The 26,149-nt window shown below is 40.1% G+C and overlaps 1 protein-coding gene across 9 annotated transcripts in view; it reads right to left on the bottom strand.

Annotated features, from left to right (window-relative positions):
- The window catches only part of epha7 (eph receptor A7), a 231,012-nt gene that overhangs the window by 44,303 nt on the left and 160,560 nt on the right, over nt 1-26,149 (bottom strand). For 8 of the 9 annotated variants that reach the window (XM_052024278.1, XM_052024281.1, XM_052024282.1 and 5 more), the window contains exons 6-7: nt 5,259-5,383; nt 1,313-1,481 (exon numbers count right to left, since the gene is read on the bottom strand). The exons of the other annotated variant lie outside the window; for it this stretch is intronic. In XM_052024278.1, the coding sequence (XP_051880238.1) occupies nt 1,313-1,481; nt 5,259-5,383 (294 nt within the window). The remainder of the gene's footprint in view (nt 1-1,312; nt 1,482-5,258; nt 5,384-26,149) is intronic. 9 annotated transcript variants of the gene reach the window in all.

The raw sequence follows: 26,149 nt of genomic DNA, 5'->3' as shown, positions 1-26,149 counted from the left end.
GCATGATTCTATGACAGAAAGTTAATATATAATAGCATTATTGGTATATGGTAACATATCAACACAAATAATATGTATACAATGCTGTGTGTACTAGAATATAATGGCATTTTCAGTCTGTGTGCCCACAGAATGTACAAGAGCACCTGTTGGTGCAGGTAATAGTCCATGTGCAGCAAATCTATAAATATATAAAAACAGAATAGAAAAGCATTATCATGCAGCAGTCAGTTTATGCCAGCACATATCCAAAAAATAAATTGAACAGTATGCATTAAGTCATGTTTATTATTCATTAAAATCAAGCCATCTTTTAAATAGCTGTTGGGTGATGACTGCTTGTGGAGGCACGTGCTTAAAATATCAAAGCCACAGCCAAAAAATTAAACTAACCACAGGGCAAAAGAATCAACCTTCAAAGGAATCTATGGAATCAGACTTGAGATGACGAGATATTTAGAGCTGATTAAATGACCTCATGTAATGAGATTTGGTTTACTTCCTTGTGGTACAAAAAGCGCTGTAAAAACATCGTCCTTGGTTAAAAAAAAACCTTAGTGAATTTTACCATTCTGCTGCATTTGTTAACCTCTTTGCACTTCACATGTCATTAAGAACTGGGTTTACATAATGTACTGATTTATTCCTTTGTGAGGACAGTATGGTTGATGTAAAGCCATCTTATAGATCATGCTAGTTCTATTTTTACCCAATATTCATAGACATACGTTATGACAAAGAGCCAACAGAAGTAGGTCTTGAAACATTATATATTAAGTATCTCACACCATGGCATAGGACTTGCAAAGCCAACTGTGCCAATATATGCAGCTGTAGTATCTCATTCAGCAAACTGCTCAGTTTTCCCCCCCTCACCCCCCATTATCCCCATAAATGCATTTAGCCTTGGGGGTGATGGAGGGGACAGACATGAAACTACACCTTCAATGAAAAGAAGCTTGTCATCAACATCTGTAATTCCACAATGCACTGGTTATCAACACTGTGGCAAGATGCAGGCTGGCGCAGAAGAGTGCATTACTTACTTATTTATTACACTGTATTCTCAAGGCAGATATTTTCCCTTCACTTGATGATTCTTTACTGCTGTGGGAAACTAACTAGCAAATAAATCTGTCAGATGATCAACTCCTGGGCCTCTGCCATAATTATTCTTGGGCCGTCCATGGAGAACAGCATGGGATACCTCGCATCTGTTTTTGTTTTGCAAAAGGCACGAATCAGACTTAATCTGCTTTGAGCACCTTTCTTTTGCCTTACAATGCAGAAGAGCTATGTTCAGGACTCTTACCTGTACTCTCCTCTAGGGTTAAGACTTCTAGCCTGGGGCTGTAGTTTCCATAGCCAGCAGTGGTAAAGGCTCGGATCTGGAATATATAGGCTGTGCCTGGTTTCAGGTTATTAATGGTAGTTGATGTTGAGGTAGATTTTACTGTGGAGTAAGTGCGATCTTTTAGATTCTGGAAAAAAAAATTATATTATAGGCTGCAGTGAGATTAAGAAGTGGGAGGGAGTATTTAAAGTAATTATTGCTTAGTAATTCAATTACAATTGAAAATCAATTTCTTTTTGCCAGAGTGAAATGTGACATTGACCATTTCTACATCATTTTGAAATAAGTAAATGCTGAAATTTTGACAAAGCACTTAGTAGTGAGAAAAGCACAGATACCCCTGAACTGTTTTCCATGCAGGACTACCTGGTCTTCCCAGCACAATTTTGCTGCAATTTCCCCTCAGTCCCAGGCCTGATTTCCTGATATGCTTATGTTTCTATCAGTGCCAGGCTCCCTCTGATTTGCACCCCACGCCCAACCGTCAGCACTAGCTCCTGAGACTCCTTCCACCCCCCCACCCCCCCCCCCCCCCCAAGCATCGATACTGGTGGAACCCAATCCACCAAACCCAACCTCAGATCACAATACCAGGTGACAACATTTTCAACTCAGAAGTATGGAACTGAAGTTTGCAACAGCTCTCCCAGTGCTGTGCCCACCTCACTCACAGTTTTGCATTCTTTAGAGTGTACCGGAATTTCCGACCCTATGTTATCGAAATTAACATTTTATTTCCCAAAAGCTATTTTTCTTGTATGTATCATGGTAAATGACATATCCAGGAATGAGTTAATGGCTGTTTATTCAATTGAAGGATTCAAATAATATCCACAAACCACTAGAGCTTCGATCATGCAGCTTATGACATCACCTGAACCTCGTGATTAAATTATAGTCTTGAAACTTACCCGTGGGAACCTATTATATTCTATCTAGTCATATCCCATCTTGTTAAAAGAGGCTTTTTAAAGCTTATTTCAGTCTATTATTTTAATACTTTCATCTTTGTTCAGATTAAATCTCTCAAAAGGAAGAACTCAGCCTTCAAATAGTCTCTGCTTAACGTGCAGATTTTGGCTCCAGTATCTTGTTCCAGCACTAATTCATTTTTATCACTTTATCTGCACAGCAAAACAAACTTCAAAGTGAATATTTTCCACTTAGCATTGAGAAGTCATTTACTGCTGTGGAGGGAGTGTGAGCAGTGTTTTGCTGCCCAGTGAATTACTCTCTGGGGTTTTGTTATTGGTATATCGAGAACTACCTGTGATCTTAATCTGATTAGTTAACGTCAATGTTTGGGGCCACGATTATGTTACACTGATACTGCCTTACCAGTCATTCTATTATGACTACGACTTCCTTTCCATTATAATGGCCATCAGGCCACACTGCTTTCAGCCCTGGAGATCTTCTGTGGTCTAGTTGATTAGTGATAATATTTCTGTTGCAAGAAGAGGCAAAGAACCAATAGAGTGCCAGCACATTGTGGGTCCTCTACCTGATAATGGGTGAATTCCCAGATAGTGCGGAATTCAACAGTGGCATTGTGACAGCAATGATTCTTTATAGTGGACGAAAAATGCCACATCCTGCATTTACACATCAGGAACCACTGCTCACCTCTTTTGTCCTCCGTGTAATACTGGGGCGCAATGAGGCGATTGGGAGGAACAAATGAAAAATCCCAGAACGCAAGAGAAAGCATAGAAATCTGAATGGGCATAAAGCATGCAAATCCCAGTGTCTACGTGTAATATATTAAACTGGAAGAACCTAATTTTACAGCAATAGCATGGGGATTTGCTCATTACCGGTGTACGAGAATGGGTGTCACCATTACTTTTTTTGTTTCTGATTGAAAACAAAGGAAAATGTTTTGCAAAATGCAGAGACACTATCATCCAATTTTTCAAGTTTTTTTTAGTGCCCGGTTTGTGATATTTTCCTACTTCCTTTGACCTGAATGAATGCTTCCTTTGTTCCAAATTCTCCAGTGATTCTATTAAGCTCAGCCAAGCATCCTGTTCTCCTGGAATAGTTATCATTCTCCTGTCCTCATATCTGAGGCTTACAGACAAACCCAACTGCTGCACAACAACATAGGGTAGGCTAGATCACATTCAGAACCAACTCATTTATCTCTTTTCAAACACATTTTTACATACAATACAATCCAAAATTAATGACAATCCATGCCCCCTCTTACTCCATCCTTAAGTCTAGCACCATATGAGAAACTTCTAAATGATACTATATTATATCAGATTTCTTCATTTCCTCCTTGGTCCATGATATTTTTCACCAAGCTTCCCCTTAGTTGAACTAAATATCCTATTACTATGCAGCGTTTTTCCCCTTGCTCTATTCCACAAGACCTCATTAGATACACCTCCTCCAAACCTACTTCTGACACAATTGCGAAATACAATTGACAAACATTCCATAGTCCAAAGCCTGCAGATATCACAACCAAGTCATTTTCTTGCTTTTCAAAGCTGCCATTATCTCTCAAACACAAATGGCCCATACCTTTCCCAATAACTGCTCAAGCTTTCCAGTTGAAGGTTTTTTTCTCCCTAAGATCTTACTACTCAGTGCCAGCTCATCACTGTGAATCTATTTTTTTTCCAGTGGTCATCAGCAGACAATATCACTGACTACACCCTCTTTGATGGCAACAATTGTGTTTTGCCTTTCCTCCCTCATTCAGCACAGTACATCATTCCCTGTTTTCCATTACCTTGCTTCCACAGTCTAGCTCTCAGGTACCACTTGGATTTTAATCCTATCAGCCTGAACAAAGCCAGCACCTTTCCCACAATGGATTCCCTCTTGACTTACATGTCCCTTTAGAACTTCATCTCATGTCCCTACTGCTCACTTCTTAATTACCTATTTTCCATCCAATCAACCTTAAATTTAAAGTCAACACGCACGGGTAATCATACAACATTCTGCATCAGTCACAACCTTTGAAATTCACTGTGGGTCATAAAGGGTTGAATTGTCACCATGATAATGTCCCTTTCCAGTCTGTAACACATTATTTACATTCAGAATAGCCATTCCACTGCAAAAGTTCACTCTACAACTTTAACTTTTGATTGGCAATGGAAGATGATTTTTGCCATTTATTTCTATCTTCTCCTACATGCTGGGAATGGCATTTTCACTCTGAACAATAAATACGAACATTTAGTTTAAGATGAAGACAAGTGATTGAGCACCTCCCCTTGGTAAGGAATTTACAGTGGAAAGTGCATTGCATCTGATCTTCCCGGGTACTTCAGTCAATGGCCACCTTTCACGTATCACCATTGCTTACTTAAACATAAGGGGAATACTATCCTGATACATTATCTAAACATACAGATTTCAGCAGAGATGACACAAAAGCAATTGGAGATTGGAAACTGCCCTTAATAATTTTGTATGAAGCCAATACGCTGGCTGAGGTCAGCTAATATTTCACACGCGAGAAACCAGCTTTAGGACCTTCTTTGGTACGTAAATGGTTCAGCCACTGGCTTCATTAACATCATTTTAATTTATGGGAGATGGATGTCATTGGCAAGGCCAACATTTATTGCCCATTTCTAATTGTGGTGGTGAAGATGATAGTGAACCGCCCTCTTGAATCACTGTAGTCCCCCGGTGAAAAGACTCCCATATTACATGATTTAAACCCAGTGAAGAGAAAGGTGAGATTAGTTTGCTTTCATCATCAGGAGGAGGTTGCTGGTCAAAGGCAACCCAAGAGCTATCTAATAAAATACTACTCTCTGAACAAAACTAAAACATTGCTTTGTTGAAACTAGATTTAGATGTTTTGATTTGTGGGTAATGAAGGATCAGTGGAGGGTGGATGCAGGTATTTGCATGCTTGTGCAGCTCTCACCTTTTCATAGTACTTGATTTCGTATTCTGTGATGACTCCATTGGGATGCTCTGGTTCCTTCCAGGAGAGATTGACAGTCCTCTGCTGCACTCTATCCTTCATTACACCGCTAACCTGTGAGGGAGCTATTTGGACAAGTAATGTCAATAAGCATTAGACAAACTCCCTCCAAGACTGAAATCAAATGTCAAAAGCAATCAGTCGCATATCTCTGCAGTTTCATTAAAACACTTCCTATTATTTTCATTTGGGATCTTATAAATATTCAAATCAGAGCCCGTTAATGTTTATAGCCATAATAGAAATTTAAATTAAAGTGCAAATACGGGAAGATGGTTTCGTTCAGCACAATACAAAATAACAATGATTTGTTTTGAGAGAAAATTATGTAAATTTATTTAAATTCAGGCAGCAAAAATACCTGCAGATTATTGTTATAGTAAAGAAGAGAGGAAAGGATTGTTGCTCTGAAATATGTTTTTTCTCTCTGCATAAATAAATCTGCATCTCAAAAGTGCCCAACAGTCATTTATCTTTTCTGCTCATTCTAATAATACTTTCCTAACTTTCTAAAATAATTACAATCATAACAGAAACATTTCTGTGGCAGATGAGAAATGTGCATCATCGCCTACAACACCCTGGAAAAGTGTGGTTCAAACTAGTTTGGGGATGGCAGTGTAAAAAGGTGACATCGACTTCACCCTGTATCCCCATGTGGATATTTCTTAAAAGGAACCTGTATTTGTGTGCACTAGGTAAGAGGCTTGAAAACTGCAAGAGGATTCCTCTCATGGGAAATCAGCAAAGCCTGCAGAGGAAGTGGCAATGGTCACCTCCCCTTGAAGTCACAGCAGGAATGAGAAAACTACATGGAATTTCAGACCCATTTAAATATTTCATAAAATGGGTTAGAACAAGAGAATTTTTTTTAAACAGAAAGCCTTTCTAAAATTGCATCTTGGCCTTCAATTCAAATTTATCTAGGTATTGGTAATAAAATCATTCACCAACCTTCTTCCAGGTACAGACGCAATTATTTCAATAAATAAAACTAGATATTGTACTAATTAAATAACTAATTTTGTGCTATGTTATACCAGATGTTTAATGTGAATGAATTATAATAAAATGCTGTACAATTAAACCTGGCAAAGTTTATAGTAAATTGTTCACATGTTCAGTTACAAATACTATTCAAAGAGTAGCATTTAACAGAATATGTTCAGAGAAGAATCGAGCAAAAGGGGAAAAGCAAAATAAAAAGCTAATAAATTATTCTTTAAATTATTAAATTGTTTTAATTTACAAAATAAATAGTATAATATTATTCCATTATTTAAAATCTAGGCTTTCATGTGAACTTTGACCATCATTTGCCCATTCTGCCCAAATCAAAGGACAGCATACACCATATACAGGATTATTTTTAATGAATTCTGGTAGAGGTGTATTTAATGACAAAATAAAATTCTGTAACAATGTTAGCTGTTCATCTGGGAACAAGCTTTGTGGAGAACTGGAATAGATATAGTTCGAGAGGTGTACTGCCACAACATAAATCAAGAACTTTTGCCTTGCTGGAAAAAACCTAAGGCTTCTTTCTTAAGTTTCTTTGAGTCTCTTAAACTCTATTTCCAATAAAAAAAAGTCTGAAAACTCTGTCAAGTGTGGGATGTCCATAGACAAAAAAACACCCTTTGATACGATTTCATACCAATGCCTTTCAAAGAGAGTGCTTTGGGGGTGATGAGTATTAAGATTCATTTCTCCTCATCAATTATTTGATGCTAATGTTTTAATTTTCTCTCCCTTTAGCTTCCATTGAAGTAAACAATAACCATCTGTTTCAGTTATAAAAATCATATCCTATGGGTACGAGAGGTTTGAAATTACTCCTAGATTACTACACAACCTCCCCAACACCCTCCCACCTCCCCACCACCTTCATCTCTCCTGAGACTGGAGCATCCTCATGGGTTGCTCATTTAATCTCCGTTGCTGCAACTACTGTCATCCGTTCTTGGTGACAGCTGCCAATTTTCTCCCGAAGATTCATGACCTGACGACCTATAATGCATTTTAAGTTCATTTCCTATGCTGTAGGCGAGGTGGCAATGACAGAGACTCCTTGCTGTAATTGAAATACTTGCTGCTGACTACTTATTCACTTGTTCACATCAATTACAGGGCTGTTAACACAGGCAGCCAAAAGTAAAGTGAAAAAACAAAGAGAATTCAATGTTGACTTGACAATTTAATACCAATTAATTTAAGTGTTTCCCTCATCAGAAAATCCAAAGGATCCCATTAGCAACCCTTTGGGTTGAAAAACAGCTTGGCATACTCCTGTAGGGTCCTTTCAGTATACTTAGTCTGGAACACTAAACAGAGATTGGCACAGCAGCCACCTCATGTGAGAAAATAGTTTTCATGTCTGGCCACTAATTGATGTGAGGAAGTAATTGTCTTCAGAGAGCAATGTCAGTAGCTCAACAACTAGAAACTATTGGCCATTGACACTCAAAGCACTGGCTTGTGAAGACAAGATGAAAAGATTTTCCTTGCTTCTAAAATGACAGTTTCAAGTCTTTTTTTTATTAAAAAAAAGCAAATTCTAACTGGTTTCCAAAACATGAAAGGTGGAATGCAGAGAGATACTAAAGATTACTAATGTGAATATGAAAGAGTAATAGTATCTTTGACTGTTTGATCAAAATAAGAGCTGCTGTGAAAGGGGAGAAAGACAGGAGCTCCCGTTTTTAGCATCAAATCAGAGAATTTGTCCAGAATCATTCTTGATTATGTTGTGTATAATAGGTTTTATTTAGCTGGCAGAACGTAGGATGGATTTGACATAGGCCTGGTGATGGATTCTGTTGGGATCTTACGCAGACAAGATTGAAAATGACCCCAGTGTATTTCTCTCTGCTTTCTAAATTTAAGTTTATTTTACCTTCTTATATTTTGTTTAGAATTCAGTGTTCTACAACAGGGATTTCTCTACTCAGTTCTTATTATGATATTTGTAACCATTACATGAAGTCCAAACAAAATCATAGGAGCAAACAAAAAATTGTTCATCTAATGTCAACTTTTAAATTTCATAATGATTTATATATAAATGGTTTAAATATGGGTATTCAGGATGCCATTACCATGAACTTGCAGTTTAGAGAGTATTCAAGACTACAGTGCACCTAACGGCAAACTATGTCAAGGTCCTTCACAGAGGTTCTGACAAACAAAATTTGATACCCAGCCTCAAAAGGAGATATCAATTCAGATAAATAGTAGTTTATTCAATGTAGATTTTCAGGAGTATCTTTAATATGGAGAGATAGCAAGACAGAATGGTTTAGGGAAGGACTCCAGAGCTTAAAGGCTGAAGATATGACCAATGCAATGTGATTAAAATCGTGAATTCTCAAGATGCCAATGTTAAGGAAGTGCAGCAATCTAGATATTTTTTTCATTTATCTATGTGACGAATTGGAAACCAGCATCGTACATATAGTGGAGCCTCCTGTGCATCTGTAATGATCATACGTTTTACAAATGATAAACCAGAATCCTAGAACCCGTCTGTAAATACAGAGACCTAAACCTGACAATGTTGATCAAGGGTTTATTTGCCCTAACCCACAGCAAAACCACTTGTCCAACATTTTAAATATGCCATTGCATGTGAGGTATTTTGCATGCATTTAAATCAGGACTTCAGTCATCATTTTAACATCTTCACAGATTCAACAGGAGTCAGTCGAGCGGAGAAACACATTGACAGGTAACTGAGCAAGTCATTGTAGCAGAAAATGGTTTAATTGTTATACTTTTCCTAAACCACCTGTCTCCACAAAACCATCTATGACTACTGAGACATTAGAAATTGTATTGGCAACCCCAGGCCCTCTATTAAAGGTTAATACATTTAGGAAATGCACTCTGCCTGGGCCCCGGTAGGAATACATTATTAAAAGGCCACCCTTGGGATTTGCAATATTGCTTTGAGCCCACGTGCTGGTTTCACTACGGAATCTTGCCATATCACAGAGAATGCCAGATGATCCAGTTGCTGGTTAGATGTCAATTTCCTGCAGTATACCTCATCCTAACATGTATATAGCACAACCAAAGCATCACAAAGCCATCTGCACTGTGACAAAGGTTTTCAGCTGGACTCTCTCAACATGAGAGGCATTCTCATTGGGAGCCCTGCTTGGGAAAATGCGAGTCCAAAGAACATAATTTTTTCTGAAATTTCAACGAACGAAAATAAGGTGGCAGCATCCATCATTAAGGACCCTCACCATTGGGGACATGTCCTCTTCTTGTTACTGCCATCAAGGAGAAGGTACAGGAGCCCGAAGACCCAAACTTAATAATTCAGGAACAGCATCTTTCCCTCTGCCATCAGATCTCTGAACAATCCATGAACCAATGAACACTACCTCATTATTCCTTTTTTTTTTGCACTATTTATTTTTGTAATTTATAGATTTTTGTGTCTTTGCACTGTACTGCTGTCACAAAACAACAAATTTCATGTCATATGTCAGTGATAATAAATCTGACTCTGATCTAAGGGCTAGTAATTTTCCAAGCAGTGCTCCATGTGAGGTGCTATTCCATACTGGAAGCTCCCAGTCAGGAAGTTAGGACTTAAAAGCAACAGTGAAATTTTCATACAATGTGCAACCCAAACTGTAAAAAACACCCAACAATGCAATGATCAAAATTTGATTCATGTCTTGGTTGAGCCTTTTGAACTGGAATGAATGGGAAAATGAAAGACTTGCATTTCTATAACACTTCATCATGGCCCTCTGAAATGTCTCAAAGAGCTTCACAAGCAATGAATTACTTTTGAAATGTAATCATTGGTTTATGTAGGTGAATCAGGGTGAAGCGTTGGTGGTTGTAGGTCAGTCACCACTGTGGCAGTACTAAAAGTATTTTGCAATGATAAATTGTGTCATTCAAGATTAAAACATACTGGCCAAAATGTGACTGTTTGCATGCTCTATCAGTGCTAACATGTTAAATGGATATACTGATAACAGAGAGGATCATCTTGCCTGTCATGAGGGAAAAAGAAATCACCTTTGCTTGATTCCATTACAGTAATTGATCACATTTTATAAAAGTGAACATTAAACCAACTGTATGGACTAGGGATTCAATCAGTTCCTATTGAGTTGTACTTCCTAAAAGAAACACAAGATTTCCAATTGAAAATCAAATGGAAGTCAATACAATTTATATTACAGTTTTGCACAAGTGAATTTTCAAAGCCTTGGAGTAACCTGATCTGCAGTTTCTGAAGTTTGGTCCACCTTGTATACTTGAAGCCAGTCTGCGAGCTCATCATTCAAATGTTTTCAAGAGAGGCTTCAAATCTTCTGAAACTGCATCGGTGTACTTTAAGTTTCAGTCACTAATCGTTAACACTAAAAATTAGTAATTCTGACCTTTGTCACATGGCCATAATCTTACAAAGTTTGTGTGACTTCAAAAGTCTCCAAAAGCAAAATATTGGGTTTGGCAGAAATCTGAAATAAAAGAAATGTAATGCTGGAAATATTTACTAAGTCAAGCTGTATCTATGGAGAGAGAAACAGAGTTAACACTTCAAGTCAATGTTCTGATGAAAGGTCATTTACCAAAGATGTTAAAATGATTTTCTCTATTCGTATATGTTGCTCACATGCTGAGTACTTCCAATGCATGTTCTATTTCATAGAGTTACCTGCATTTGCATTGACCTGTTAATACAAGGTACTTTATAATTATTATTCTTAGTTCAATGAAATATTTCAGCACATAGTCCAGGCATGGTGGAGCACCAAGGGGCTCAGGGGCCAAATGTTAGAGAAGTACTGCCTAATGAATGGCTTTTCTCCACTTGTGAAGTGCCACCCATGCACTCCATGCAAATAAGCATTCCACATCTGATATGCTGCTTGAGTGTCCTTTTCATATTGAAGGGAGGCTTCCAACTTGCATTGTAGTGGAACAGGTTCATGGTGCACTGTGCTTTGACCAGTTGTATTCTGGCACCCAACACCTAAACCACGCCTGCTATCAGTTCTGATGTAACAAATATGCCAATAAAGTTGGAGTTTATTGGTGAGTGTTACAATTGGTTCTTCTAAACAACAAAAACTGAACTTTCAACACTTTGGATGGCTGCAACCCATTAAGCACTGCACTTTTGCTAATATACGTGACCCTAAGCAGTACTTGCTCTACTTCCTGTAATTTGTTCTATGCTATGTGTTTTCAAATTGGTGGGTATTATGCACAACATGAAGCTTTATCAGGCTAAAACTACTAAAATATTTATTTCCAACAGAACAGAAATATGAAACAAAAATTCTTTTCAAACACAAAAAAGTTGGTAAATGTTGTTGAGCCCAGTGCTCACATGGTCACCCCAACCTCACAGTCAAGCTGCAATCCATAGACAATATTTGCATTTGCACATGTTCGGAAGCTGATTCATTCAAACACACAAGAGGATGGAGCTAACGTTCAACATCTGCAAAACAAAGGTCTTCTGCAAACTTCCTCTTGGTTTTTGTTTTACAGTGTTATCTCGCTGGGGAAGTAAACTCCCCCTGTTGTATCACACTGCCCTCTGACATTAAAGACTCACGGCAAGACCCTGGCAAGAAGTGGTTTCTTCCCATATTTCAGGAGCCACCTTCAGTAAAGGCAGACACTGATAATGAAGTTCACCTTCATTTTCAGTGCACTAGCAAAACCTCTGGCTGACTGAAGATAAGTGTATTTGAAAATTAAGACCTCCATCCCAGCACAAAACTCATAGTCTTACTGGGCACAAGTGATTTCTTCCCTTCTATCTGCTTTTGGGACTTGAACTCTCTAAAGTATGCAGCAGAAGGTATTGGATTGATATCCAATTGATCCGCTTATCCTTTTTGGTGGATTTGGAGGATTCCACCACCTCTGCAAAATCCTCAAAATCCACTGGAAAGATAAGCAAAACAATATCAGCATCTTCTCCGAGAGCAATATCCACAGTACTAAGGTGGTCCATTCAATAAATCATATTGCTCCAATGCCTGACAGTAGATTACTGCATTCCAAGCTTTGTCATGAGAAGTGGTTACCAAATGAACAGAGGTTCAAGGATGTTCTCAAAAGCCCCTTGAAAAATTGCAACAAACCAACCAACTTCTGGAGATCCCTGGCTTCTGGCCACTCCAAGTGGAGAAGGAACATTCAGGGTGGCACTGAGAACTTCACATCCATGCATTGGTAGTGCATGGAAGCTAGGGGTGAATACAGGAAAGAGTGCACCACCTGTCTGTACCATCAGGCACTACTGCCCCATTTGTGGTGAGTCTATGATTCCCACATTGGCTTCATTAGTTGCTTCAGAACCTACATACCATGGGAAGCAGGTCATCTTCCATCCCAAGGACTATCTCAGAAATAGAACATGGAGGAAGGGTATGTTGTCATAATGTATTATAAGTAACAACTTGCACTTAAAATTTTAAGTTTGCCAAACCATTAACTATTTAAAATAGCATACACAGGAATGTTATCTAAATAAAATGCGGTATTGTGGCGACCCACTTTCGACGCAGGCAAACCAGCTCAGAAAAAGGCGCGCGCGTTGGCAGACAGGCAAGCCACAAAATGGCGCTGGGCCTTCTTCTTCACCAGCGAGGGGAGAAAGCCCGCACGCGGGAAGAGGTTTTTGTGATGCACCTCTGACGTCTTTGCCACCCGGAGAGGGCGGGAACTTGTCTGCTTAAAGCCAGCGCGGCAAAGTTCTGAATAAACCAGTCTTGAGTGCAACCTACAGACTGTGTGTCATTATTTCTAGCTCAGTGCATAGCCCATCGCTACAGTATTTCTGTAGACAAGATTATATTTCAACTCCTAGAACTAAGTCTGCAAAGGGTTAATTTCAACCCTTTTCACAAAATAATTTTAAACAATAAAGTAGTCTGCTCTGCTTAAAACCAGGTAACGTGATTCAATAGGTTTTGTCACTTTTAGGTTCTGTCTAAAATGGAATTGAATGTAATGTGAGTAACATAAATCTCACATAACACAGTTGTGCTGTTCTTTATCTAACTAAATCTGAGAACTCAGAATGAACTCAAAAAAAACTTCTCAGCTTTTAACTGGTTATTTTTTTTGAAGACATAACTTCTGATGACTCATGTCATCTACTTTTTGATGCCTGCATTTGGTTTTCCAGTTACAGTGGAGAATGTGAGTCCCAATTCTCCTGCCCTTTTTTTTGAGCAGAATATCAGTAGAAACTATGAATAAATGATATAAATTAATACTTCTCTCCAAGGTTCTTATTAGTTAGACTGGGAGATTGAGAAAACTAATATGCAAATTCTAGCTAATATAAAATTGTGGAGCAATGAAAAATGCAAAGTAGACATAATTCCATAAACTCTGCTGTTGAAAGTGCAACAGAGCAGAATCCATATCTTGAATGGCATCTTTGCCCAATCTCAAAGTGTAGGGACAGCATTTCCATTAAAAGCATAGAGGGCACATCAAGCTTGTAAAGTTACATCAGTCTTATCGTTCATAAAAAACTAGCATAGAAGGTCCTCTCAGAAACAGTGTGCCCCGACACTTGACCTAACAGAATGAGCTAATGGCCCTCAATAACCAGCCCCTGTCTACAATCCAGACCCCAAAAGGAATAGGAGACACAAGAAACTGCAGATGCTAGAATCTGGAGCAACAAATAATCTGCTGGAGGAAGGCAGTGGGTCAAACAGCATCTGTGGAGGGAAAGGAACTGTTGACGCTTTGGGCCAAAACACTGCCTCAGGACTGCAATCCCGCATGGAGTCCCGATGCAAGGTTTCAATCCGAAATGTCGACAATTCCCTTCCACCCACAGATGCTGCTTGACCTGCTGAGTTCCTCCAGCGGATTGTTTACCGCTCCATAAAGGAATTGTTGCTTATCTTCAATTGGCCTGTTGGAATACATTATGTTGAATTTCTCTAGGAAGCCACGCAGCCAAATCATGTCACCTTGTTGTTGGGAAGGCCAGTGGAATATTCTTGGCATTGGGAAAATTGGTTTAAAGTTGCTGCTCTCCTGGAACTTGAAGTAAAGCAGCAGCAGTGAAACAAAAATCTCTCAAACTGTGGTCTGTCCTAGCTTATTGGATAATTAATTTCTCATTTGGGTTGTACTAAATTGTGCCAGTTGAATGAGCAAGTCAGTCTTTTGGGAATGAATCAAGTAATCTTTGCAACTTAGAATACACAAGAATAATAATTAAGCATGTTTCTTGTGCAAAGCCAGATAACAAAATCTACAAGGGGATCCATGACTCTGCCTCAGGCCTGTTACTTCATGGCTCTCTGCTACTTAGTTTCTGTTGCAAGATACTAATGAAGTTCTCAGCAGTTGAATGAGGCGCCTTTCTAAAAGTAGCATCAGCCAGAAAGTGAAGGTATTTCAATCAGTGGCTGCACACACAAACCAAACATTCAAACGCATTGAAAGAATCCACATTTTGTCAGCAGCAGTGGATTAGCAAGCTGGAAAATAAAATTTTGGATGATGGTGGGGTCTTCCTTTGATAAACATTGAGAAATTCTTTCCATGTATTATGACAAGGCTTTAGCTTTGAGGTTCATTTCAATATCTGACCAAAAGATAACGTCTGCCCACCTGGGAACAACTGAGCTGACAGTCACAGAAGCTACTTGTGTCAAAAGTGCAAAACAAATAGCCCATTGCTACCCACAGAAAAATCAATAGAAATATCAGTGGGAGCACATTATCTGTTAAGTGCTTAAACGTTATTAACTCCAATTAGCTACATAGTTCAATGATGCAAACTTCAAGTTTAGTTCAGTTTTTTTGTTCTACGTATGCATTTTTTATCATTGAGTGGTAACACAGCAATTGTGTAAAATGATTATCAGTACAGTTTTCATTACACACCCTTCAGTCTTTGTTTTGTTGATCCAGAGGGTTGTGATAGTATATCATTTTATATCCATGTTACAAAATTAAAACTGACTTCTCTATCTCAAAAATTTATTGTTCATCACTTGTTGTCAAGATCATGACGTTTAGTCTAAAGCGTTGCGATGTGTACAGAGATGGCTGATTAGACCATTCTGGGCTTAAAGTTCCTTTCACACAGGTGACAGAGGTGTAGGGATGCTGTAGCATCAGTGGTTCTTGATTTTAAAGACTCTCCTTTCCTCTTTGCTTCCTCTTTTCTAGTTTCCTCGTATGAGTGAGCACAGCTTTTAATGCTGGTATGCTAAAACAGGACGATCCAGTGTTGTTCCCAGTGATATGTGTCAATGTTGAAACTCTTAAGGGATGTTCTGAGAGTCTTTGAATCTCTTTTTCTGTCCACCACATGACCATTTGCCCTCAGTCAGCTCTTGATAAAGTTGCTGCTTTGGTATTCTGTCATCATTCTTCTGACACGTCCTGCCCACCTGATCTATGATTCTTTCAGCAATGTGTTGATGCTGGGGAGGTTTGTATAGGACAGAATCTATGTGTCTGGAATCTTGAATTGCTACTTGATGTGAAGTATTCTGCTCAGACAGGTCATGTGGAAGTGGTTAAGCTGTCTGGCATGTCTACTGTACAACGTCCATGTCTCTTAAGGCTGTATGTTTGCCGCCACACTGTTTAGTTTGATGTTGTCTGCAATGCTGCCTGATGCTTACCCTGATAAAGACAATACAGGACTGATGGTGCTCTTTTTAACCTAGGGAGACTCCCAGCCAAAACCAAAGTATGAGAAACCAACTTTGCTGAGAACTCAATGCAAGCTGAGAAGCTGATATGCAGGAAAGTTTTTACAAATTTGCCAGTGCCTGTGACAACCTTGGCCTCATAATTAGCACAAAGAAAACAGAAATTATGCTCCAACCTGCATCAAACAACACCCCCCCAACACGTGCGCGCGCACGTTCACACACACACACACACACACACACACACACACACACACACACACACACACAAACAGAACCAAACATTCCTATGAATGGTCAGAGGCTTTTGGTAGTGGACAAGTTCAGACACCTTGGCAGCACTCTCTCAAGATCAGTCAACACTGACGATAAAGTCAACAACAGGATAGCAAAAGCCAGCTCTGCTTTTGGAAAACTGAAGTTGTGGGAACAAAGAGGAATCATCCCAAACACCAAGCTGAAGATGTATTGTACTTTTGCCATGCCTATTTTTACCTTAAAAATAACTTACAAGTGAATCTTGAAAAATTTAGAAATATTTTCCCTAGTAACACATTGGGCTAATAGCTTCTTCTTGTAAATAGACAATAATGTTGTAAATTTCTACATCAGATGTCTTGCAAACATTCATTCAATAACCAAACTCAATGTGAATCCATAGTACTAAATAAATAATATTTTGAAAAGTACTGGAAACTAAAATCAACAGTCCTCAAAATTAGTTGTAGGACTGTAATGCAAAATTAACCTGTAGCTTTTCATTGAAACATAAGCAAGATGGCAACACCATGTGGGCTGCACACCTAGTCAGCATTCATACCTTGTTGTTGATTCTTAACTAATCAGCAGGGTCAATATTCTGAGTGGTTTGTGCTGTGCTGCCCTGAAGCTAACTTTCACATTTTAAGGGCTGGTACAATATACATAAAGCAGGAACTAGCAGTCGTGCAGGAAGTGAATTCTGGCCTTGGAAGCAGTGAGGATTACCATAAAATGGGAAAGCACTGGATCTAACATTCTCAGAAGCTGCATTAGAGACCTTGGTGCTAGGAATATTAAGTAGGAGAGTGTTTCATTATTTCCAAACGAAGCAGGAAACTTATCCAACACACATTCAGAAAATACTTGGAACAGACGTCTGTGTAATCACTAGCCTGTGGACTAGATATAGTGCTGAAAGTTGTTCAATAGCCTCACATGGATGGTCAAGATCAGTGAACCTTAAGTCCCTATTCCAACAAAGAGCACCACAAGAATAAAAGGCCGCTCACCAACCAACAGTCAGTCCCCATTTCCAATAAATAGATACTTCGTCATACCCTGGTACACTAGCTGTGCTGCAAGGGTAACATGCGTAACTCAAAGCATGCATGCATTGCCAAATATTCAACCATGATGTAGCCAGAACATCAAAGCAGACTGTACAATGCTCACTGACATTTCCTTCTCTCCTGCAGGATAAGGGAGCACACAATTAGAAACCACAGAAGTGAAATGGAAGGAACAATGTGCCCATGTGGCCTAACTACCCAGTGGAGGAGCTGGTCTGACCATTTGGATAACCTTTGCTGAGGCTCTGCCTAGCAGCAATATGAAACCATTGGAGACAATATCCTCACCACTAATCTTCCTTCACGTTTCCCACTTCCCTTCAAGCTACACACTACTCTGATTAATGAACTGCAGCTACTAACTTTTCCCCACAATGTTAACCTCAAATACCCACAAATTACACCCAGCTACAGTAGTGTAACGGTTAGCGTAACGCTTTACAGCACCAGCGACGCGGATTCAAAGCCGGCCACTGTCTGTAAGGAGTTTGTACGTTCTCCCCGTGTCTGCGTAGGTTTCCTCTGGATGCTCCGGTTTCCTCCCACATTCCAAAGACATACAGGTTAGGAAGTTGTGGGTATGCTATGTTGGCGCCGGAAGCGTGGCGACAATTGCGGGCTGCCCCCAGAACACTACGCAAAAAGATGTATTTCACTGTGTGTTTCGATGCACATGTGACTAATAAAGATATCTTATCTTATGGAGGAACAGCAAAAAGTGAGTAATGATGCAGGTAAACTGACGCAGACACTAACAGTACAGAGCTTGGATCTCCACATGGGTGGAGTGGCTTGCAGCCAGGGCAGGGGACAAAGATGCCAGCTCACTAGATGGCAACATCGCACATTTCTGCTTCAGATAATTCGGATGTGAAGTTGAGCAGAAGATACAAAAGCTTGAGAGTATCTTCCACCAGGCTCCAAGGACAGCTGCCATCCCACTGTTATCAGACTCTTGAGTGGATCTCTCACATGCTAAAAGATGAACTCTTGATCTCCCACTCTACTCATCATGGCCCTTGCATTTTATTTGTCTACTTGCACTGCACTTTCTCTGTAACTGCCACACTATAAAAAAAACAATACCAAATATAATGAAGCAGGTCACAGAAAAGGTAAATGAACATACAAAGTGAAATAAAAACAGAAATGCTGGAAGAACTCAGCCAGTCAAGCAGCATTGTGGAAAATGAAATGCACAATCCATTGGGAGGCCTCCAGGGAGACTGTATTCACTGTCAAAGTGGATGACACAAAGCTTTGGGTGTAGTTTATAAGCTCTCTCTTTCTAGAATGCATGAAGTGTTCAGCTCTGTTCACATCCTTGTGGATCCAACTGTAAAGTATCATCCAACAGCCAACTTCCATTGCATCTTCAGTGCATTGGGACTGCAGTGAAGGCTTAGACTCCTGCCATGCAAGCATCCTGCTGACATCATGGGTGGGAATTCCAATGTTAAAAGGAACTTGTGGGATGTTGCAGCCAATCAAGTCCCTCCTCCGGCAGATCACCAGGAGCATTGAAATGTGGCAGCTGCTTCACGGAAGCCAAGTCTATTGTTGTCTCCTGGTATGACTGCATTTGACTTCCACCCTTGCAGTTGGTTAGCTACCACAACCAGCAGTCCTCTGTACTGGAACATCTAGATCCAGAGCTACCTGAAATGCTTCTGCAAAGTAATCTGCAGCCTCCTCCATTAAAAGCGAGCACCCTTCACTGAAAAGCCATACTGCAGTCACTGGGGTAGCAACATGTAGGAAGAGAAGCCCAGCCAAAGTACTTGGGGTTCAACACCATCATCCCCTCAGTACTAATCAACAATACAGAGGAACCTGGGCCTCTGTATCTCCTTCTGCAACTGGATCCTCGACTTCCTTGTCAGGAGCCCACAGTCAGTGCGGATCAGTAGTAACATCTCCTCCTCGCTGACAACCAACACAGGCGCACCTCAAGGATGCATGCTTAGCCCATTGCTCTACTGTCTCAGCACTCATGACTGTGTGGCTAGGCACAGCTCAAACACCATCTGTAAATTCGGGGATGACACCACTGTTGTTGGCAGAATCTCAGATGGTGCTGAGGAGGCTTACAGGTGTGAGATAGATCGGCTAGTTGGAATGGTGCCACAACAACAAACTCAACATCAGCAAGACGGAGGAATTGATTATGGACTTCAGGAAGGGGAAGTCAGGAGAATACACATCAGTCTTCATTGAGGGGTCACCAGGGGAAAGGGTGAGCAGCTTCACGTTCTGGGTCATCAATATCCTGGAGGATCTACCTTGGGCCCAACACATTGTTGCAATCTCAAAGAAGGCACACCAGTGGCTCTACTTCATTAGGAGTTTGCAGAGATTTGGCATGTCAACAAAGACTCCTGTAAATTTCTACAGATGTACGGTGGAGAGCATTCTGACTGGTTGCATCACCACCTGGTGTGGAAGCTCCAATGTGCAGGACTGAAAGAGGCTGAAGTGGGTTGTAGACTCAGCCAGCTTCATCACGGCACAACCCTCCCCGCCATTGAGGACATCTTCAAGAGTTGGTGCCTCAAGAAGGCAGCATCCATCATTAAGGACCCTCACCATCCGGGACATACCCTCTTCACGTTACTACCATCAGGGAGGAGGTACAGGAACCTGAAGACCCATACTCAATGTTTTAGGGACAACTTCCTCCCCCCCACCATCAGATTTCTGAATGGTTCATGAACCCATAAACACTACCTTGTTATTTCTCTTCTGCACTATTTATTTATTTTTGTAACTTAGAGTAATCTTTATGTCTTTCACTGTACTGCTGCCACAAAACAACAAGTTTCACGACATATGTCAGTGATAATAAACCTGATTCTGATTCTGGAAGTGAGGCAACAAGGGAACATCCAAGAATAATCGGTAGAATGTTGTTTGCAATATATTTGCAAATATGGTTGGCAAAGTTTGCTCTTTCCATCCTTAACTGCGACCTGCACCTCCCCGTTGCCAGTCACTTCAACTCCCCCTCCCACTCCATCACAGATATGTCATTCCTCGACCTCCTCCATTGCCAGGAGAATTCCAAGCACCAACTGGAGGAACAGCACCTCATTTTCCGTCTTGGAACCTTGCAGCCTAACGGCATGAACATTGAATTCTCCCACTTTAAGTCATCCCCACAATCACCTCCCCCCACACCAACCCCAACTATGCCTCTTTTCTTCCCTTCCCTAGCCTCTTTTTCTACCCCGCTTTTTTCCTCCTTACCTTTGACTCATCCCCCAGCGGATCTGCTCTCCCCTCCTCCCCCGCGCCTGCCTCTCACTATCTCTTACCTGCATCTACCCATCACCACATTGTGCCCACCACCCCACCCCTCTTTTGTCCACCTATCACTGCTCTGCTTTTCCCTCCTATATATTGGGCTTCCCCTTTTCCTATCCTCAGTCGTGAAGATGGCTCCTGACCCGAAACGTTGACCGCCTGCTTTTCTCCAGGGATGCTGCCTGGCCTGCTGAGTTCCTCCAGCATCATCGTGTTTTTCACCTAGATTCCAGCATCTGCAGTCCTTTGTTTCTCTCTTTACTCTTTCCTAATTTTTATATTGACATTGTGGCCAATGACAGAGGGAAGGGAAAGTATAAGATTGATGGTGAGGGAGCAATTGGGATTGTGAATTTGCACTGAGATCAGTTCTATCTGGACAGCCCAAACAGAAGGAGGCTGCCTAGGCTTTCACCATCTTTCTTCTTCCTTCACTTTCTCCTGATCCTTGGCATAAAGCTTGTGACAAGAGATTTTTCTGCCAAGGTGCAGATGAGACCATAATGAATCTTGTCACCTTCTCTGCTGATTACTTTAGAGCTCTTCAAGTAGTCGAGGTAGCGATGGCATTGCTTCACCATGCTAAGGGACTGCCCTAACAGATTTTATCCATCAATATGCTGTTCATTACATGTACGGCGGGCATGAGATGTGAACAGGAGTCATCTGCTAAGTCACTAGCAAAAGCCACTGACCCCCAATGGTTTGCTGTGGCTGACACGGCAGACTGCCATAGAATAAAAGTATTGTGCCTGTGGTCAGGAAACTGGTCATAGATCAGCACGATTTGTTGCCTGTGGTCACATACCAGACAAAAGAGCTCAAGATCATGAAAAGCCTAGACAAAATAAAGCTATTTCTATTGGTGGAAAGGTCAAGAACCAGAAATTCACGGTAACTGGCAAACAAAGCCTGAAGAGGCACGAGAAGAATATTTTCATGCAGCATGTAGTTATGATCTGCCTGAAAGGATGGTTTTCAAAAATTAATTCTTTAAGTACCAAAGGAAAAAAAAACATGCAAGGGAAAACAAAGGGCAAGAACCAGAAAACAAAGGGCAAGAACCGGGAAACAGAACTAACTGGATTGTTCTGACAAAAAGCTGGCACAACCTTGATAGTTCCAAAGACTTCTTCTGTGTTACAACCACTGTATAATCTTCTGATTTTTGCCCATCAATCTTCTCAATTTTACATAATTCAAAATTTAAATTAAGAAGCTCTTTCTGTGTCATTTTAATCCCAACCAGATTCAGTTAAAAAAAAATCAGTTCCAAGAATAAAATCAAAATTTGTGAAGGGCAGACAGAGCTGATTGCATTCCCTGTGATTCATCGTGATTCCCCCTCAGACCAAGAATGAGTACTCTGTTGAGTGCAACTGCCACAGAGCTGTAAATGTGGTTAGTGAGTTAAGACTAAAGCTTTAAATGTTGTTGAATGTTCATGAAGAAAAGTTGGCACATAAGCAAAATACTATGGGTGCTACAATTTTGAAATAACAATCAATACTGTTTTATCTTATTTGAGGTTTCTCCTGCACTTTAACAAAAATCTTTCAATTCTACGAAATGACATCGGTTATGGAGAGTAAATTATCTTCAGTTGCTTGCAGAAAATGCACAACAGGTGCATGTTGTACTTCATGTCCAGAAGTTAAGAGCTAAATTTCAAAAATGGAGTAAAATATGCAGCCCCTACGTTTTGCACATACTGCTGTGGGTGAATTACTAATGTAATGCAAGTTGTGTGTTTGAGGGAAGACAATTGATGTAGAGATAAAAAGACTTGCCTTTATGTAGCACCTCTCACAGCCTCAAGAAGGCCCAGTGCAGTTGAAAGTCAATGACATACTTGTAACGTGTATTAGATAGCGTATTATGGGGCAAATTATCATTTCTCCATCACTTGTCGCCATGGTCAGTCAACACTAAGCATGGTTTTGTTTCAGTATCACTTAACCAAGTTTAAAATGTGAGAGGTACATAAATTGTCAACATATTATCTATGAAGTTGTAACAAAAGGATTACATTCCAGTTTTAATTAATGGCCCTGTGAATTCTGTACTAATTAATGCAAAACTATGAGTTTAAAACTAGTTAACGCTCCAAACCTACTGTTATGCATCTAACTGAAATTTTAAAAATTAAGTATTGCCTCATTATCATTTGTTTTGGCACAGTGTTGCTGACAGAGCAAACAAATTAAAGAAAAATCCTCACCAGACAGTTCCATCCCCGCCTCCATGCCAATCAATATATCTAACCTGCTCCAGAAATTTTGTCAAAAAACTCTGAACTACTACATACAACTTATTAAAGTAATTTTAGTGCTGCTCACAGCTGACATGTGAGGCATCTTTCACTTCTGAGCTTCAGGTCAGAACAGATGCACACCCTGCTCTGTCACCAGGGATAAGGTGTGGCTAGTGGTGATGCCAACGTGGGGAGCTAGAAGAAAACTCCAGTTGGCCAATGAGATGACAACAGTCGCTATCTCCTGAATTATACCCACATGGTTCACTGAAATTCCACTGGAATTCAGGTGGGATAATAAATGAGAGCTTCCCCTGCTATATTTGCAGCTGATGATATTACAGTTTGTGTAGTATTACAGTCTTTTCGTAAAAATAAACAGATAATTCCTCGTTTTTGTGAGTTTAGACACTAGCCAATGGGATAACAAAATATATCGTCAAGAATGTCAGGTTAAATTTTCAACCTTCACTTAGTAAATTGATCTGGTTGATATTTTTCTTGTTAGTCTGGGGAGGCATTGTGATTATATTACTGGACACAAGTTAAAGGGCCTGGCAGGTGATTAAAATGATCCTCTCGTGGCAGCTGAGAAATTTAGATTCAGCTGATTATTTAATTAAATAAATCTTGGATGAAATACCAGATCATTAAAGGTGACCATGAAACCAGTAGATTATTGTAAATGCCCAGCAAAATCACTAATGTCAGTCAGAGAAGAAAATTGGCAATCCTAACCCACTCTGGCTGGTTGTGACTCCAGCCCCACCACAGTGTTTGATACATAACTGCATAACCTTGGCAAACTACTCCACACTCAGTTAAAAAGGAATTAAAAATAAAGAATAAATACCTGTCTAATTGGATATTTGTTCTAATGAAAGACCATCAATCTGAAAAGTTAACTATGTTTCTCTCCCCAGATTCTGTCAATCCAGCACTTTGCTTTAATTCAGATTTTCAGCACCTCCAGTTAACTTGTTTTTGGAATAAATATTGTCCTTGTCAACAACAGTCACATCCCATGGATGAATAGGAAAAAAAAACCTCTCAATCAGGGTGACAATGGGAGAGCCACAAATGGTTTCAATGTTTTTAAACCAGAGAGAGAAAAAAGTCAGCCTGACTCGCTGTTGATCATTAACCAGTGGTATGCATGTTTATGTATATATTGGACAAGTGCGCTTGGCTGTGATGTCTATCACACCAAATGTCCCCTGACACTAATACAAAAGCGTTGCTTCTTCTCTTCCAGGAATGTCCAGTTTGAAGAACCCCTCCTTCTCTTTCACAGGGAGTTTCTTTTTCTCTTTTAACCTAATCTTTATTTCTTTGAGTTTTTCTTCTCTTTTATAATGTGCTGACCAAAACTCTTTCCTTAGCCAATGTCTTCAGCTTCAACTTCTTCCACATGGATTCCAAATGAAGTTCCATCATCACATTTCAGATCCATCCATAGTTACAGATACCTTCAAGTTATTCAGTGCTTCTCAAATTCACCACATTATTGCATCCTGAGATCCATACTTAATGCCATGCATAGGCACGTGAATCTTCTTTGATATCTCTCTCCGGTAACTGTCAAAAGGTTCACTATTCCACTTCATCTTTTGCCACCTCCAATGCTTTATCAAAAATCTTTTTTCCTTCTTTTCTGACAAAAGGCCATTGACCTTAAATCTTAACCTTGTTTCTCTCTCCACAGATTCTGTCTGATAATGCTCAGTATTTCCAGCATTCTCTGTTTAATGTTAACTCTGTTTCTCTATCCACAGATACTGGCCTGATCAGCTGACCATTTCCAATAACTGCTGATTTTACTTCAGGTATCCGGCAACTGCAATATTTTGCTTTTACCTGCAGACACTACATTGCAGCTCACTTGTGTGCAGGTAATGCAATGAGTGGGACTTCCTGTAGCTAAAAATAAAATCATTATCTTCAGAAACTATATTAAGATTGGATAAGGTTGAGAGGCAGATGTAGAGGATAGAGTTTTCACCCAAAGGGTAGTTGTAATCTGGCATTCATTGGTTATAGGACTAATGGAAATAGAATTTATCATGATCTTCAACAGGGAATTATATGGACACTTACAATTTGCAGAACCATTAGGAATAAGCTGGAAATGAGACTGATATGATTACTCTCCTCAGAGCCAGCATACACTCAATGGGCTGAATTGCCTCATTCTATGCCATTGGAATTCTCTGATTCTATGATTCTCCAGTGGTGGATGGGGGTGAGGGAGCTGGCCACTGTGGGGGATGAAAGAATAAAACCATCTGTCGTATTGCAAGGGTTATTATAATGCAGCTCTCTACAATATTAAGGTTTTAAGCCATTTGCAGGAGAGCCCACAGTCCTAAAATATCGAATACTGTTTGAAAGTTATAAATGACCTTGCAGTACCTTATATTCTTACACTCATGCAGTTTTGAATGTATCCATAATCAACCAAAGCAAAGACTTTTTACGTATTCTGTTGACATCTGCAGTCCTCGAGCGCATTACATCTTGGTGACGCAAGGGTATTTTCCACACCACGGCGCTTTCCTACGAAGTGGGACTGTTGCAGGGTGAAAAGGGTTGATGAAGCTTGATCGAGCCTCTTGCCTGCTATACAAGACTCGACAGCGACGCCCACTGCCGAATGTGTGGTTATACAAAAAAAGGCAAATCGCATCAAGCCATCCAGCAATGACGAGGAATTGGAGCGTCGAAGTGCTCGGCGCTAGAACTTCCGAAACTTTTATCAGGTGATCTAATGACACAGAGGAATAATATGCAAAGTAAGCTAAACAGGAGTAAAAGGAAGCCTTTGAGCTGTTGGCAAAGAAACTGTGATCAATGAGAATGGAAAGATACAGGTCTCAGGGTGACACCTAACCCATGCCCTGATAAGGAATTGATTAACACGAGTATGACAATCTGACAGGCAGACTGGCAGGAATTCTCAAATAGAGCAACTCATCACACTTGCACTTTATATCTTTGGGAGGGTTAAGTGATTTAAGAAGCAACATCAATCAGCCGATTCATAAGGAGGTGTCTTTGATCAAATCACGGTGTGCGGTTTAAGACACTTTTAACTCGTTCAACAATGCGATAAATAATAATCCTATTTGCACGGTATGGAGGGGAGAGGGAAGTTGTTCCCTGATTCCTAGGATTATGCTGCAGATTTAGCCATGACATTGTGTGCTCTTATTCCCTCTTGTCAGGCCATTCACCTACAACCAAGCAGACAGA

Source organism: Pristis pectinata, chromosome 10 (genome assembly GCF_009764475.1).
Source record: "Pristis pectinata isolate sPriPec2 chromosome 10, sPriPec2.1.pri, whole genome shotgun sequence".
NCBI lineage: Eukaryota > Metazoa > Chordata > Chondrichthyes > Rhinopristiformes > Pristidae > Pristis > Pristis pectinata.
The sequence above is the reverse complement of the archived record's forward strand: the minus strand, read 5'-3'. Positions and strand labels throughout refer to the sequence as shown.